This window comes from Cnephaeus nilssonii (genome assembly GCF_951640355.1).
Source record: "Cnephaeus nilssonii genome assembly, chromosome: 16".
NCBI lineage: Eukaryota > Metazoa > Chordata > Mammalia > Chiroptera > Vespertilionidae > Cnephaeus > Cnephaeus nilssonii.
In genome coordinates, this window is record NC_137087.1 from 4367657 (window position 1) to 4381836 (window position 14180).

Genomic DNA, 14180 nt, shown 5'->3' on the forward strand with positions numbered 1-14180 from the left:
TCTAAAATATTTTGCAGTTTCCAAGCCCAACTAAGATTTGTTGGACAGAGTTGCTTATTCTCATCAGGTCCATGACCTCCCACCCGGAGCATAGCCGCAGGTGAGGTGTCCAGGGGCGACGGTCAGATGTTGGAGGCGGTGCAGGCACCAAGGAAGCACTCCTTAACAGAGGTAACTCGAGTGTAACAACTCAGGCAGCTGGGCCTGCCCTGCCAGAGGCGCCTGGGGTGTGCATCGCCTCTCCATCATCTCCCCGGTTCTGCACTGGGGACCGGGAGCGCCAAGCCAGGCAGCGGGCTGTTCTTCGGAGCCACCCAAACTTGACTCAGTGGCCCGGGGTCCTGGTGCTGGCACGTGCCCCCAGGCAGCCACCACAGGCGGCCCTGGGCAGAAGACATCGGTGCTCGCTGAAAACCTGGGAGTCCACCTGCGCAGCGAAGCCTCCAGATTCTTCTCAGAAAGGCCATCTCCCCAGGGGCTTCTGGAAGACGCACCGCCAGCTGCAGCAAGTGCTGTGCCCCGTAATGTAAGGGGTGCGGGCGCTGGTCACCGGGAGGGCAGCGGTCAGGCTCGCGCTCCCAGGAGAGGACCTCAGGGACTGCATCCGTCCCCCTTCAGAGCTGGCACCCACCACGCTCCTTCCGGGCTGGGAGGAAGGGACCGGGAGGAGGCCGGCCAGAGGCTGCCAGGGCCTCCAGCTCTGTGGTCGCGGGCTCTCGGTGGCTGCGGGGGTGGGGGTGGGGGTGGATGGGAGGTGGGGGTGGGGGTGGGGGTGGGGGGTGAGGGGGTGGGGGGTGGAGGGGTGGGGGGGGGGGGGACGGATTCAACAAAGGTGGGCTTGGGGAGAGCGCCCCCTGGTTCCTATTAGTGCTTGGTTACTTGCCTTAATCAGAAGAAAAAAATTGGACCAAGTCCCCTTTTTATACTTAACTTGTTCATGTGGATACAGCAAAACCAATGGGAGAGTGTAATCAAAGATTATTTCTTTTTAAAAATATATTTTAATTGATTTCAGAGAGGAAGGGAGAGGGAGAGAGAGAAACATCAATGCTGAGAGAGGAACTGATGGGCTGCCTCCTGCACGCCCCCTACTGGGGACTGAGCCTGCAACCGGGCCTGTGCCCTGACCGGAAGTGAACCCGGGACCCTTCAGTCCGCAGCCCGGGCTCCATCCACTGCCCGAACCGGCCGGGGCTCAGATTATCCTTGATCCCCCCCCCCCCCCCCCCTTCACCGCCCGCCGGCCACGCCCGTCCCGCGGGGCCCTGGCACGCAGGAGCCGGACGCGGTGGCGATGCGGCGCTCGCTGCTGGAAAGGCTGCTTAGCTAGCAGGTCGGTCCCCAAAGCCAGGCCGTCGGTCCGGCAGGAAGTCCCACGGCGTGTGGGCTCTGCAGGACCCGGTTCTGGTTGTGGCTCGTTTCCGCCGCCTCCTTCCCGGGAGCAGTCGCTTCCTCACCCACGGCCGCACCCCCTCTCCCGCCTCCACCGGAGGAGGCGCCGGCTGAGCCTGACCGTCTGCACCTTCGTCCCCCGGAGGCTTGGGCCGCCGAGCCCGGCTTCCCGCCCCGCAGCCGTCGCCGCGGGTTCCGGGGCGCCGCGGGGCGTGGCCGTGTGCCGCCCGCCGCAGTTCCCGTGGCGGCCGCCGAGCGGCAGAGGCTGGGCCTCCCCGCCTGCCTTCCCGCGACGACCCGACCGCTGGGTCCCGGCGGCGCGCGCGGAGATGGGCTCTGGCCGCGGCCCCGCGGGCGCGCGTTTCACGCGCCTTCCTTGCGGGAAACTGGTGGGGCTCCTTCACAGGCCATGCAGTGTTTCATACTTAAACAGCATGTTTTACTGTTGGAGGAAACGTGGGGTGCAAAGAGCACACCTCTGGGCTGTCTTTCCTGTAGAGAGGGGCGGACTGCGGGCACGCGCCTGCGGCACTCCGGGGGCAGAGACCGGTCACCTCCGGGCGGCGGCGGGAGGGGGCGGCACAGGGCGGGAGCGGAGGGACGGCGGTCTGGGTCCGTGTGTGGTTCAGACTTGAAGATCCTTCGTTCTATCCGCCCCCCCCCGCCCCCCATAAAACCAGGACCACCAGCACCTGCGATGGAGCAGAGGGGAATCCGAAACGGACTGCGAGCACGGACGAAAGATCCCAACTCTCCTGGAAATGAAGACAATGGGCGGCCCGGCGGGCGGGGAGGGCGGCGGGGAGGGGGGCCGGGCAGGGCGGGCGGCCGGGCGGGGAGGGAGGGCGGCGGGGAGGGCGGCCGGGCGGGGAGGGAGGGCGGCCCGCCGGGCGGGGAGGGAGGGCGGCGGCGGGGCGGGCATCAGAGATTCAATCAAGCGCCAGAGCCGCGGGCACAAGCAGAAAGCGCCTTCCGAACTGGGGATGGAGGGACAGCCTCGCGAGTACCGAACCGTCAGCCATTTATTGCCGTGCTCAGGCGCTGTGCACGCACATGCTTGACTGCAATGTGTTTTTGTTTTTTTTTTCCTTTAGACTGCTTTTAGTCTTCAAGCCCCACTTGACTGGAGTCCCCCTAGACATGGTTGTCTGTTTGCCTAAGCCGGCGAAGCGGTGCTGCTGCCTCCCCCTTTCTTTGTTTAAACTGCTGCGCTTTGGGGCCTGGCGGCGCAGGAGGCTTGTTAGCCCGCCTCACCCCAACACGTGAGGAATGCACGGCACTGGGAGTTCCGTGGCTGTGAGGTCACCGGCAGCAGGAATCTGTCAGCTCCATTACCGTCTCAGGGGCCATCATCACATCCGTGGCCCTTCGTTAACTGAAATGTCATGTGTGGCATATGACCACTGACGGGATTCTCTAAGGCTAAAGGCAGAAATAACTACATGAACCCTGTAATCTAGACAGTAAATGTGTTTCTCACAGGATTGTGGGTTAGCAGCTCTGAACCAATGTTTATACTACCCCTTACCCATGGAGAGTATGTTCCAAGACAAACCCCCCCCCCCCATGCCTGAAACCGCAGGGAGTATTAAACTATGTATGCGACATCTTTCCGATACACACACCTTTCACTTAAAAGGCACTTTATGGCTTCTCTCTGGCACATTCTAATTGCCAGGATCAGTACTCTTCATGGACATGCTGGGCAGCATGGTGCCACATCTCACCATGCTACGCAGAACAGCATATAATTTTTTAAATATATGTTATTGATTTTTTTATAGAGAGGAAGGGAGAGAAATAGTTAGAAACATCGATGAGAGAGAAACATCGATCAGCTGCCTCCTGCACATCTCCTACTGGGGATGTGCTCGCAACCAAGGTACATGCCCTTGACCGGAATCGAACCTGGGACCCTTGAGTCCACAGGCCAACGCTCTATCCACTGAGCCAAACCAGTTAGGGCGAACAGCATACAATTTAAAACTTATAAACTGTTTTGTTTTGTTTTTTTTTCTGGAATTTTCCATTTAATATTTAGGACCAAGGTTGACCATGGGTAACTGAAACCATAGAAAGCTAAACTGTGAATAAGGTAGCGTACTCCTATATATATTAGAATTAAATGCATAAGTAGATATAATGTATATTATAATTATTGGAGAAAGAAATTACAAATAAAGAATGGGGTACACTAAAATGAATCCAGTGGTGTTGGACTGGAATCTGAGGTATCAATACACACTCATGGTTTTTAATTATAAATACTGATAGATACAAATATATATATATATATATATATATATATATATATATATATATATATATATATATATATATACACACACACATACTGTTAGGAGGCACCAAAGAAGTATTGTATAATATATATATGTATTAAAGGGTTAGTATACAGTATATATATAATTTCCCAGATCTATCTGCTGGAAGTTCCTAGGAGCAATGATATCAATGAGCATACCTATCACCCAAATCTTGATCTCTAATACCATTCTCTAATACAAGGAACCAGACTCCAAGGAGAAGTAGTTGACTCTGGGGCTGGAGTGGGGAAAATACAGGATTAGCCTGGAACATCCTTGTAGTGCCAGAAAGTAAGGCAATGCTAAAACAGATTAGATAGATAGATAGATAGATAGATAGATAGATAGATAGATGATAGATAGATAGATAGATAGATAGATGAGATAGATAGATAGATAGATAGATGATAGATAGATAGATAGAGACATACAGCAAAAATTAGGGGGTGGAGGGGTTATTGAAAGAACACCAGAGCCAAACTGAAGGAGTTTCTAATGGCTCAAGCTGGAATGATTTGCGCCACAAAATAAATAATGATAGTATTGGGTTTTAACCTATAGAATAAGATAAATATTCTATTCATGAATCCAAACTGATATGAGTAACTAATGGATTAAATGTGGGGAAGGGGCAACTTTTACTGCAGAATTGTAATTAATTAATTAATGTAGAAGAAATGGGAAATAGCGAATCACCACTAGGCAAACACCACAGAAATAGTCATTGCACATAAGACCCACTGATGGCCCGGCAGCGTGGCTCAGTGGTTGAGCCCTGGGAACCTTCCCTCCTGAAGTGCATTACCCAGGCTCCCTCAGCCTCGGCCTCCGCTGGCTCAGCGAACGGGGAAATAGCAGTAGGAGGCTGGAGCGGGGAGGAGAGGGGTGCCCAGCCCTGCTCCCTCCTTGCTGGACAGGGTGTGGTGGCAGCCGTGCTCTCTGCCGGTGGCTGCAGTTCTGTGCTGTGACCCTGTCCTACAGGCCCGGCTCCCCTCAGGGTCTGTGCTGTGACCCTGTCCTACAGGCCCGGCTCCCCTCAGGGTCTGTGCTGTGACCCTGTCCTACAGGCCCGGCTCCCCTCAGGGTCTGTGCTGTGACCCTGTCCTACAGGCCCGGCTCCCCTCAGGGTCTGTGCTGTGACCCTGTCCTACAGGCACGGCTCCCCTCAGGGTCTGTGCTGTGACCCTGTCCTACAGGCACGGCTCCCCTCAGGGTCTGTGCTGTGACCCTGTCCTACAGGCACGGCTCCCCTCAGGGTCTGTGCTGTGACCCTGTCCTACAGGCACGGCTCCCCTCAGGGTCTGTGCTGTGACCCTGTCCTACAGGCCCGGCTCTCCTCAGGGTCTGTGCTGTGACCCTGTCCTACAGGCACGGCTCCCCTCAGGGTCTGTGCTGTGACCCTGTCCTACAGGCCCGGCTCTCCTCAGGGTCTGTGCTGTGACCCTGTCCTACAGGCACGGCTCCCCTCAGGGTCTGTGCTGTGACCCTGTCCTACAGGCACGGCTCCCCTCAGGGTCTGTGCTGTGACCCTGTCCTACAGACACGGCTCCCCTCAGGGTCTGTGCTGTGACCCTGTCCTACAGGCACGGCTCCCCTCAGGGTCTGTGCTGTGACCCTGTCCTACAGGCACGGCTCCCCTCAGGGTCTGTGCTGTGACCCCGTCCTACAGGCCCGGCTCCCCTCAGGGTCTGTGCTGTGACCCTGTCCTACAGACACGGCTCTCCTCAGGGTCTGTGCTGTGACCCTGTCCTACAGGCCCAGCTCTCCTGAGGGTCTGTGCTGTGACCCTGTCCTACAGGCACGGCTCCCCTCAGGGTCTGTGCTGTGACCCTGTCCTACAGGCACGGCTCCCCTCATGGTCTGTGCTGTGACCCTGTCCTACAGGCACGGCTCCCCTTAGGGTCTGTGCTGTGACCCTGTCCTACAGGCCCGGCTCCCCTCAGGGTCTGTGCTGTGACCCTGTCCTACAGGCACGTCTCCCCTCAGGGTCTGTGCTGTGACCCTGTCCTACAGGCACGGCTCTCCTCAGGGTCTGTGCTGTGACCCTGTCCTACAGGCACGGCTCCCCTCAGGGTCTGTGCTGTGACCCTGTCCTACAGGCACGGCTCCCCTCAGGGTCTGTGCTGTGACCCTGTCCTACAGGCACGTCTCCCCTCAGGGTCTGTGCTGTGACCCTGTCCTACAGGCACGGCTCCCCTCAGGGTCTGTGCTGTGACCCTGTCCTACAGACAGGCTCCCCTCAGGGTCTGTGCTGTGACCCTGTCCTACAGGCCCGGCTCCCCTCAGGGTCTGTGCTGTGACCCTGTCCTACAGACACGTCTCCCCTCAGGGTCTGTGCTGTGACCCTGTCCTACAGGCACGGCTCTCCTCAGGGTCTGTGCTGTGACCCGGTCCTACAGGCACGGCTCCCCTCAGGGTCTGTGCTGTGACCCTGTCCTACAGGCCCGGCTCTCCTCAGGGTCTGTGCTGTGACCCTGTCCTACAGGCACGGCTCCCCTCAGGGTCTGTGCTGTGACCCTGTCCTACAGGCCCGGCTCTCCTCAGGGTCTGTGCTGTGACCCTGTCCTACAGGCACGGCTCCCCTCAGGGTCTGTGCTGTGACCCTGTCCTACAGGCACGGCTCCCCTCAGGGTCTGTGCTGTGACCCTGTCCTACAGACACGGCTCCCCTCAGGGTCTGTGTTGTGACCCTGTCCTACAGACACGGCTCCCCTCAGGGTCTGTGTTGTGACCCTGTCCTACAGGCACGGCTCCCCTCAGGGTCTGTGCAGTGACCCTGTCCTACAGGCACGGCTCCCCTCAGGGTCTGTGCTGTGACCCTGTCCTACAGGCACGGCTCCCCTCAGGGTCTGTGCAGTGACCCTGTCCTACAGGCACGGCTCCCCTCAGGGTCTGTACTGTGACCCTGTCCTACAGGCACAGCTCTCCTGAGGGTCTGTGCTGTGACCCTGTCCTACAGGCACAGCTCCCCTCAGGGTCTGTGCTGTGACCCTGTCCTACAGACACGGCTCCCCTCATGGTCTGTGCTGTGACCCTGTCCTACAGGCACGGCTCCCCTTAGGGTCTGTGCTGTGACCCTGTCCTACAGGCCCGGCTCCCCTCAGGGTCTGTGCTGTGACCCTGTCCTACAGGCACGGCTCCCCTCAGGGTCTGTACTGTGACCCTGTCCTACAGGCACGGCTCCCCTCAGGGTCTGTGCTGTGACCCTGTCCTACAGGCACGGCTCCCCTCAGGGTCTGTGCTGTGACCCTGTCCTACAGGCACGGCTCCCCTCAGGGTCTGTGCTGTGACCCTGTCCTACAGGCACGGCTCCCCTCAGGGTCTGTGCTGTGACCCGGTCCTACAGGCACGGCTCTCCTCAGGGTCTGTACTGTGACCCGGTCCTACAGGCACGGCTCCCCTCAGGGTCTGTGCTGTGACCCTGTCCTACAGGCACGGCTCCCCTCAGGGTCTGTGCTGTGATCCTGTCCTACAGGCACGGCTCTCCTGAGGGTCTGTGCTGTGACCCGGTCCTACAGGCACGGCTCCCCTCAGGGTCTGTGCTGTGACCCTGTCCTACAGGCACGGCTCTCCTCAGGGTCTGTGCTGTGACCCTGTCCTACAGGCACGGCTCCCCTCAGGGTCTGTGCAGTGACCCTGTCCTACAGGCACGGCTCCCCTCAGGGTCTGTGCAGTGACCCTGTCCTACAGGCACGGCTCCCCTCAGGGTCTGTGCTGTGACCCTGTCCTACAGGCACGGCTCCCCTCAGGGTCTGTGCAGTGACCCTGTCCTACAGGCACGGCTCCCCTCAGGGTCTGTGCAGTGACCCTGTCCTACAGGCACGGCTCCCCTCAGGGTCTGTGCAGTGACCCTGTCCTACAGGCACGGCTCCCCTCAGGGTCTGTGCTGTGACCCTGTCCTACAGGCACGGCTCCCCTCAGGGTCTGTGCAGTGACCCTGTCCTACAGGCACGGCTCCCCTCAGGGTCTGTGCTGTGACCCTGTCCTACAGGCCCGGCTCCCCTCAGGGTCTGTGCTGTGACTCTGTCCTACAGGCCCGGCTCCCCTCAGGGTCTGTGCTGTGACCCTGTCCTACAGGCACGGCTCCCCTCAGGGTCTGTGCTGTGACCCTGTCCTACAGGCACGGCTCCCCTCAGGGTCTGTGCTGTGACCCCGTCCTACAGGCACGGCTCCCTTCATGGTCTGTGCTGTGACCCCGTCCTACAGGCACGGCTCCCCTCAGGGTCTGTGCTGTGACCCTGTCCTACAGGCACGGCTCCCCTCAGGGTCTGTGCAGCCCCTCCCCTGCCCTCCATGTCCAGGGAGGTAAGGACTCCACTGCTGCTGGTCTCTGGCACCTCGCCCTCCCACATCCCTTCCCTTAAGTCTGTGCACACCCGTGTGAACAGTCCCTCTCCTCAGGGGCGCCTTTGATGTGCCCTCTGATTCTCACCAGGAACCTGACTCACAGGTGGGTATTGACATGCTGGGGAAGTCCTTTGGTGACGGACATACCAAGTCTCCGGGCCCGGGCTTGGCTCCCCAGTGACTGGGAGGGGTCAGTGTGTGCAGGAGATGTGGGCTCGTAATATACTGTGAGCTCAAATCCATGAAGCAGAAGTCGGAGCAGCGTAGGCAGGATGGACAATTATGAAACAGGACATCCATGACATCTCCAGTTCGAATCACACAAGAAATCATCATGCTTTGGGCATAAGATGGCCCTAAGTATTTAAGTACTGAAAACAATCCCCCCCTGAATTGGTAATTGCTATTTGAAAAATTGGCCCTCCTTGACTGGATGTAGGCAACTGGTCCTTTGCCAAAGGGTTGTTGAGCAAATTCCACACGGAGAATTAGTTAGCTCCTGCCAATGCCTGGTTCTCCCTGCCCCAGGGCTGAACTTGACCTTCTGACTCAGGACTGTGTTCAAGGGTTTCTCCACGGCCCAGCAGGCCAGGCCCCTTCCAGGGTAGGGCGGTTCCCTCCTGAGCCATCCTCAACCTCATCCAGGCAGGTCATGCTTCTTTTTAATTTTATTTTTCAATTACTTTACATTCAGTTTTACTTGGTGATAATTTTAGGTGTCTGGGAGGGTAATGTTATTCCTTGTGGGAGTTGCCAGGAATCCAGCCCTGGGCAGGAGGGTCTAGGCCTGCTCCCCGCTCTCCAGCTGGAAAAAGTCTGCCCTCAGGGAGCCATGGGCTGGGCTCACAGGACAGGTCGGTGGTCTCAGCTGGCGCTGAGGCCAAGTGGGCTTGCACCTGGGCCAGAGCACCGAGGCCTGGACTCGGGTCTGGCCCTAGGCAGCTTGCCTCGAGGATTCTTGCTTTCTCCCTGTTGGCATTTGGGATTTTTTGGACCCAGCCTTCCCCGGAGATCTAGGGCCATGGTGTGTTGGAACTGGAGTGGGGTGCTCACACCAGGACGGTGCGTTAGGGAGGAGCAGGCTCCCCGGGGAGAGGACGTGGTGGGGCAGCAGCGGCTGCAGGCTGTAGTGGGCGGGCTCTGGCTGGCATGGGCTCAGTTCCGCTGAGTGGCCGAGTCCTGACAAGGGCCGGTGGAGGAGCCGGTGAGCCCCGAGGAGAGGGGGACTGTTAGGGGTGTCTCAGGGTGGGGCCTGGAGGGAAAGGGCACAAAGAGCCTGTGGGGTGGGGGACACAGACAACCTCCGAGCGAAGAGGAAAGGGGCTCTGATGGGCCCAGGGAACGTCCCTCTGGGTCTCGGCCCAGTTCCCACCAGTCATGACCCAGAAGTCCCCCACCCGTGGCGGCATCGCCTGGATGCCCTGCGCAGAGCATTCTGGTATTTGGCTGTAACGAGGAGAGAACAGAGTCATCGGACCTGCTTGTGCTCCAGGGCCCTCGCGCCCCCGGCCCCGCCGAGTCCACAGGGTCATCAGACACAGTGGGCAGAAGTCGGGTTACAGTTGTGAGTACGAGGGTCTATTCTTGTATTATTATTTATTCTTGTATTCTTTTCCGTATGAATAACTGGAGCCCGACTTTTGCCCCAGCCTGTATATTTGTGAAACTTGTAAGAGTAGCAGTGTTATGTTCTTCTTCTTAAGAAGACGCCTCCCGGTGGTTGAAGACCAGGCACTCCTGCCACGGGAGACGGCACCTGTGGCCCAGAGTCCCTGCCGCTCCGAGTCCCACTGCTGCCAGGGCTGGCCACGGCCTAGGGGGCCACCAGGGACCACGCAGGAAGGTGGGAGGGCAGCGCTGGGGACCCCGGCTGGGAAGGCCTGGGCCAGGGCAGCTCCGAGGGACGAGGGAACACCGCGGAGGTGCAGCCTCAGAATCCCGCCCAGGCCTGACTGAAGGACCTTCCCTCCGTGACTCCGGCCCCGGTGAAGACCCCAGCCGGGCTGGCAGGCGGCCTCACACCACCACCCTTTGGCCCGCCCGCTGCTGAGTCAGGCTCCCTGCCAAGCAGCCCTCCCTGGCACAGCCGCCGGGGGAGGAACAGGATTTACCAGGAGCTTGCACACATCATCTCAACAGCTATTGGTGACATGGCCAGGGAGGCACGCTGTCCCCCTTTTATGGTTGAGGAAACTGAGGCTCGGGTTGGGCTATTGACTAAGAGAAGGAGCATGTGGCACGGGCTTGAGGCATCTCTCCCGTCCTGAGTAACTGGGGAGGCAGCCTGGCCCCTAAGCCCGTGGCTGACTCACCAGGGGCCGGTGGAGCGGCTTCCTGGGGATCCTGCCAGGGCCTGAAGCCCCTCGAGCGGGTGTGGAGCCCCATTTACTCCTCTGGGACCTCCTGGGGGCACTGCTGCCCTCACAGGGCCTTCCCGAGAGACCAGGCCCCGAGGTGCAGGAGGGCTGCTTCCCGCAGCTGCTGGCTGCTCGGGACGGCCTGGATGTGCCTCCTCTGCTGGAAGGCACCCGGAGCCCCGGAGCCCCCTGTGGCATGGAGGCTGGGGAGTGGGGAAGGCAGCGGCCTCCACTCCGCTGTGTTCTTGGCCTGAGGGGTCACGCAGGTCCCCAGGCCCACGGAATCCCGACCCTGGCAGGCCCCACGGAGACCCTGAGCAGCAGGCTGGAGCTGCGGCCTGTGGCTGCCCCGAGCGGGCTGCGGGGCGCTGGAGGCGGGGAGGGCAGCTGCTGCCTCTTCCTGCTCGGCCTCCGCCGGAGGAGCGCGCCCCGACTGACCTTCTTGTCTGGCCTTGGTCCTGCTGCGTCCCTGACCCTCACAGGGTCCCAGAAGGCAGGGTGCGGGGTCATGCTGCCAGAGGGCAGGGCCACAGCCAGAGCATTAGGGTGCCCCACCCAGCCTGTCCTCCTGCGCTGACTCACCCTGACCTCGCCGGGAGGGCTGGTGCCCCAGAGGCGGCTATAAAAGCGCGCTGGCCCGGGCCCGGCATCCTCCTTGGTCCTCACGGTCCTGCGCCATGCTGGGAGGCCTGGGCAAGCTTGCTGCCGAGGGCTTGGCCCACCGCACTGAGAAGGCCACGGAGGAAGCCGGTAAGGACCTGGGCTCAGGCTGGGGGCTGGGGACCCACTTGCCTGGGCCTTTTCGAAGCTGATCCCCGCAGTTTGGGGGCAGGCCTTGACCCCATGGGGAGCCCTGGGCAATCAGACCCATCAGGATGGGATGGGGAGAGGGTGCAGAAGCTGAGGAGGGCTGTTTGGGGTAGAGCCAGGAGGGTCCCTGTGGCTGAGGGCAGGAGGGAGGCCATCTCAGAGGAAGCCCGGGTAGGGGTGGGGTGGGATGGAGGGGAGCCCGGCCCTGCCCGGAGATCTAGGGCCATGGTGTGCTGGAACTGGAGTGCGGTGCTCCCACCAGGGGAGCAGCTCGTGGCTTGGACACTTCCTTCTGGAAACCTGGGAGCCTTGCCATCCCCGCAGCCTAACTGAATATCCTGTCCAGGCAAAGGGAGGGGGAAGCCCTTTGTGTATGCAGACGCCAGCAGCCCTGCTGGGGAGGGGATCCAGGCCCCGCAGCTGACATTTAAGTTTGCTCTTCTCTCTCCAAATGGCGGCATATGTCCGTATTTCCTCGGTTACCTCTGTGCCGGCGTTGAGCGGCCTCTTTCCTCCTTCACTGGCCTCTGCGTGCCTAGGACTCCCATTCACAGATGAGGAACTAGGCAGTGGAGGGGCGTTTAAGATCAGGCCAGTTCCCCTGACTCCAATTCCTCAGGTCCTAGCGGGCTGGCACTCACACTCCGAGGGGGGCAGACAGTCCCTGCTGCTGGAGGGACGGCTTTGGGGAACTGGTTTTGCTAGAGGAGGCTCTGGACTCGGCATTCCCTGCAGTCTCCATCTGGCTTGAGGCAGGATGGCGGCACGCCTGCGAGGTGTGATAACATGGGAAACAGGCTCAGCCTTGGCACCAGTTCCTAGCTGGCAGGAGGGCCTGCTCGTTGGCATTCCAGGCTGCACCAGGCTGAGGGCCATGGAGGGCTCTGTGCTCCTGTTTGCCTAACTCAGCCTCTCTCCCAGCAGCCAGGCCCTCCCCACAGCATCCTCCTCAAGAAGCAAGCTGAGGGTCCTTCCCTTGAGCCAGCCGGTCCTGGCTGGGCAGCACCCAGAGCTGCATTCAGGGCACCCAGCGCTGCCTGAGCCCTGCAGGGAGGAGCTGCCCGCGGGCTCTCACTCTGGGCTTGTCTCACCTTTTCAGTTCATGCCGTGGAGGGGGTGGTGAAGGAGGTGGTGGAGCACGCCAAGGAGGCTGGAGAGAAAGGTATGGTGGGGGCCGGGAAGGAGGGAGGAGGGAAGCGAGGGGCTGGGAGCAGCCTGCTCTCTGACTCACCCTGACCCAGATGCTGCACCCTTTCGGATGGCACGCAATTATCACACCATCTGAGGCCCCAGAGCCAGCCTTACTAAGGCAGGCCCCAGCCCGACAGGCCTCTGTGGGACGTTGAGACTGTGTCACAAAAGGCAGTGCGGCAGCTCGCTGGGACAAAGCATTCAAGACATAAAATTATACACTTATATAAACGCATATTTACATAAATGTTTGTATGTGTATGTGTACTGTGAGTACAACTATGTAAAAAGTATAAGTGCACCTCATTCCTTACAACAAAATAAATTCCAAGTGAATCAAGGACTTAAATATAAATACATGAAATTATTAAATTGTTAGAGGAGTGCATAGGAGATTTTAGCATAATCTCAGAGTGGGGTCTTTTTTTTTAACTATGACAGAAAACCCAACAACCATAGAGGAAATGTTAGATAAATCTGACAATAATACTTCAAATTTTCCATAATAAAAAAAAATTATACTCTAAGCCAAAGAAAAACCACAAGCTGAGGGGAAATATTTGTAGTGGAAATGATAACCCAACATAGAAATGGTCAGGAGATATAGCGGTAGTTCATAGGAAAAGGCATGTGAGCAGGCGCTCAGTCTCACAACTGAAGTCAGAAATGCAAGCTGTTTGGGGAAATAAAACAAAATTTGCACACATTCCTCAGGAGCTCTGTTGCCCTCCACCCCACTGGGAGTCCTCCAGGGCATGGCCCAGGAAGACAGTCACATCCCGCAGGCCACTGCAGGGGACACAGCCCGGCAAGTGGCTCGAATGTTCACTTTGCTCACCCAGACATTATTCCTCTTTCTTGCTGACAGCCATTGCCGAAGCCTTCAAGAAGGCCCAGGAGACAGGGGACAAAGTGGTAAAGGAAGTCACTGAGACTGTGACCCACACAGTCACAAATGCTGTCACCCACGCAGCGGAAGGCCTGGGTAAACTGGGGCAGTGACCACGCCCGCAGACCCTTCCTGAAGCTCAATAAAAAGCTGTGAAATGTGTACACTGTGCCCTGGGTTTATTCCGTGCAGAGGAAGCACTGTCCGTGTCCCGTCACCTGCTGTAAAACACTGACACCCGTGGGGGTCAGATAGTCCCGTTACTCAGAGGTGGCGCTTTCACACTAAGCGTTACCCATCTCGGCAAGGACCTCTTTAAGAATTGCTCGTGTCTTTCTTTCTTTCTTTTCTTTCTTTCTTTCTTTCTTTCTTTCTTTCTTTCTTTCTTTCTTTCTTTCTTTCTTTCTTTCTTTCTTTCTTTCTTTCTTTCTTTCTTTCTTTCTTTCTTTCTTTCTTTCTTTCTTTCTTTCTTTCTTTCTTCTTTCTTCCTTCCTTCCTTCCTTCCTTCCTTCCTTCCTTCCTTCCTTCCTTCCTTCCTTCCTAATCCTCACCTGAGGGTATTTTTTCCATTGATTTTCAGAGTGGAAGGGAGAGGGAGAGACAGAGAGAAACACCGATGTGAAAGAAACACATCAGTTGGTTGCCACCCCCACGCCCCCAAACAGGTCTGGGAGCCTGTAACTGAGGTAACATGCCCTTGACCAGAATCAAACCTGGGACCCTTCAGCCCACAGGCCGACACCCTATTCACTGAGCCAAACCAGCTAGGGCTGTGCGACATTTCTTAGAAGATTCTTTTCCCAGAAACTATATGTAGCTTTCAGACACCTCAGTGCTTCGGGATGTCCCACGGGAGGACCATAATTCAGCC

The 14180-nt window shown here is 58.3% G+C and overlaps 1 protein-coding gene across 1 annotated transcript; it reads left to right on the top strand.

The window, feature by feature from the left end:
• Nucleotides 1–11045: 11045 nt before the first annotated feature.
• On the top strand, nt 11046–13465 carry FAM25A (family with sequence similarity 25 member A). The gene is made up of 3 exons (XM_079794255.1): nt 11046–11169; nt 12329–12391; nt 13289–13465. Exons 1-3 carry the CDS (start codon nt 11097–11099, stop codon nt 13420–13422), a joined length of 270 nt encoding a protein of 89 aa, XP_079650381.1. The 5' UTR covers nt 11046–11096; the 3' UTR covers nt 13423–13465.
• The last annotated feature ends 715 nt before the right edge of the window (nt 13466–14180 follow it).

Coding starts and splice junctions, on each gene's coding strand:
- FAM25A (XM_079794255.1), top strand. CDS start 11,097: ATGCTGGGAGGCCTGGGCAAGCTTGCTGCCGAGGGCTTGGCCCACCGC. Junction 11,170..12,328: donor GAAGGCCACGGAGGAAGCCG/GTAAGGACCTGG, acceptor TCACCTTTTCAG/TTCATGCCGTGGAGGGGGTG. Junction 12,392..13,288: donor CAAGGAGGCTGGAGAGAAAG/GTATGGTGGGGG, acceptor TCTTGCTGACAG/CCATTGCCGAAGCCTTCAAG.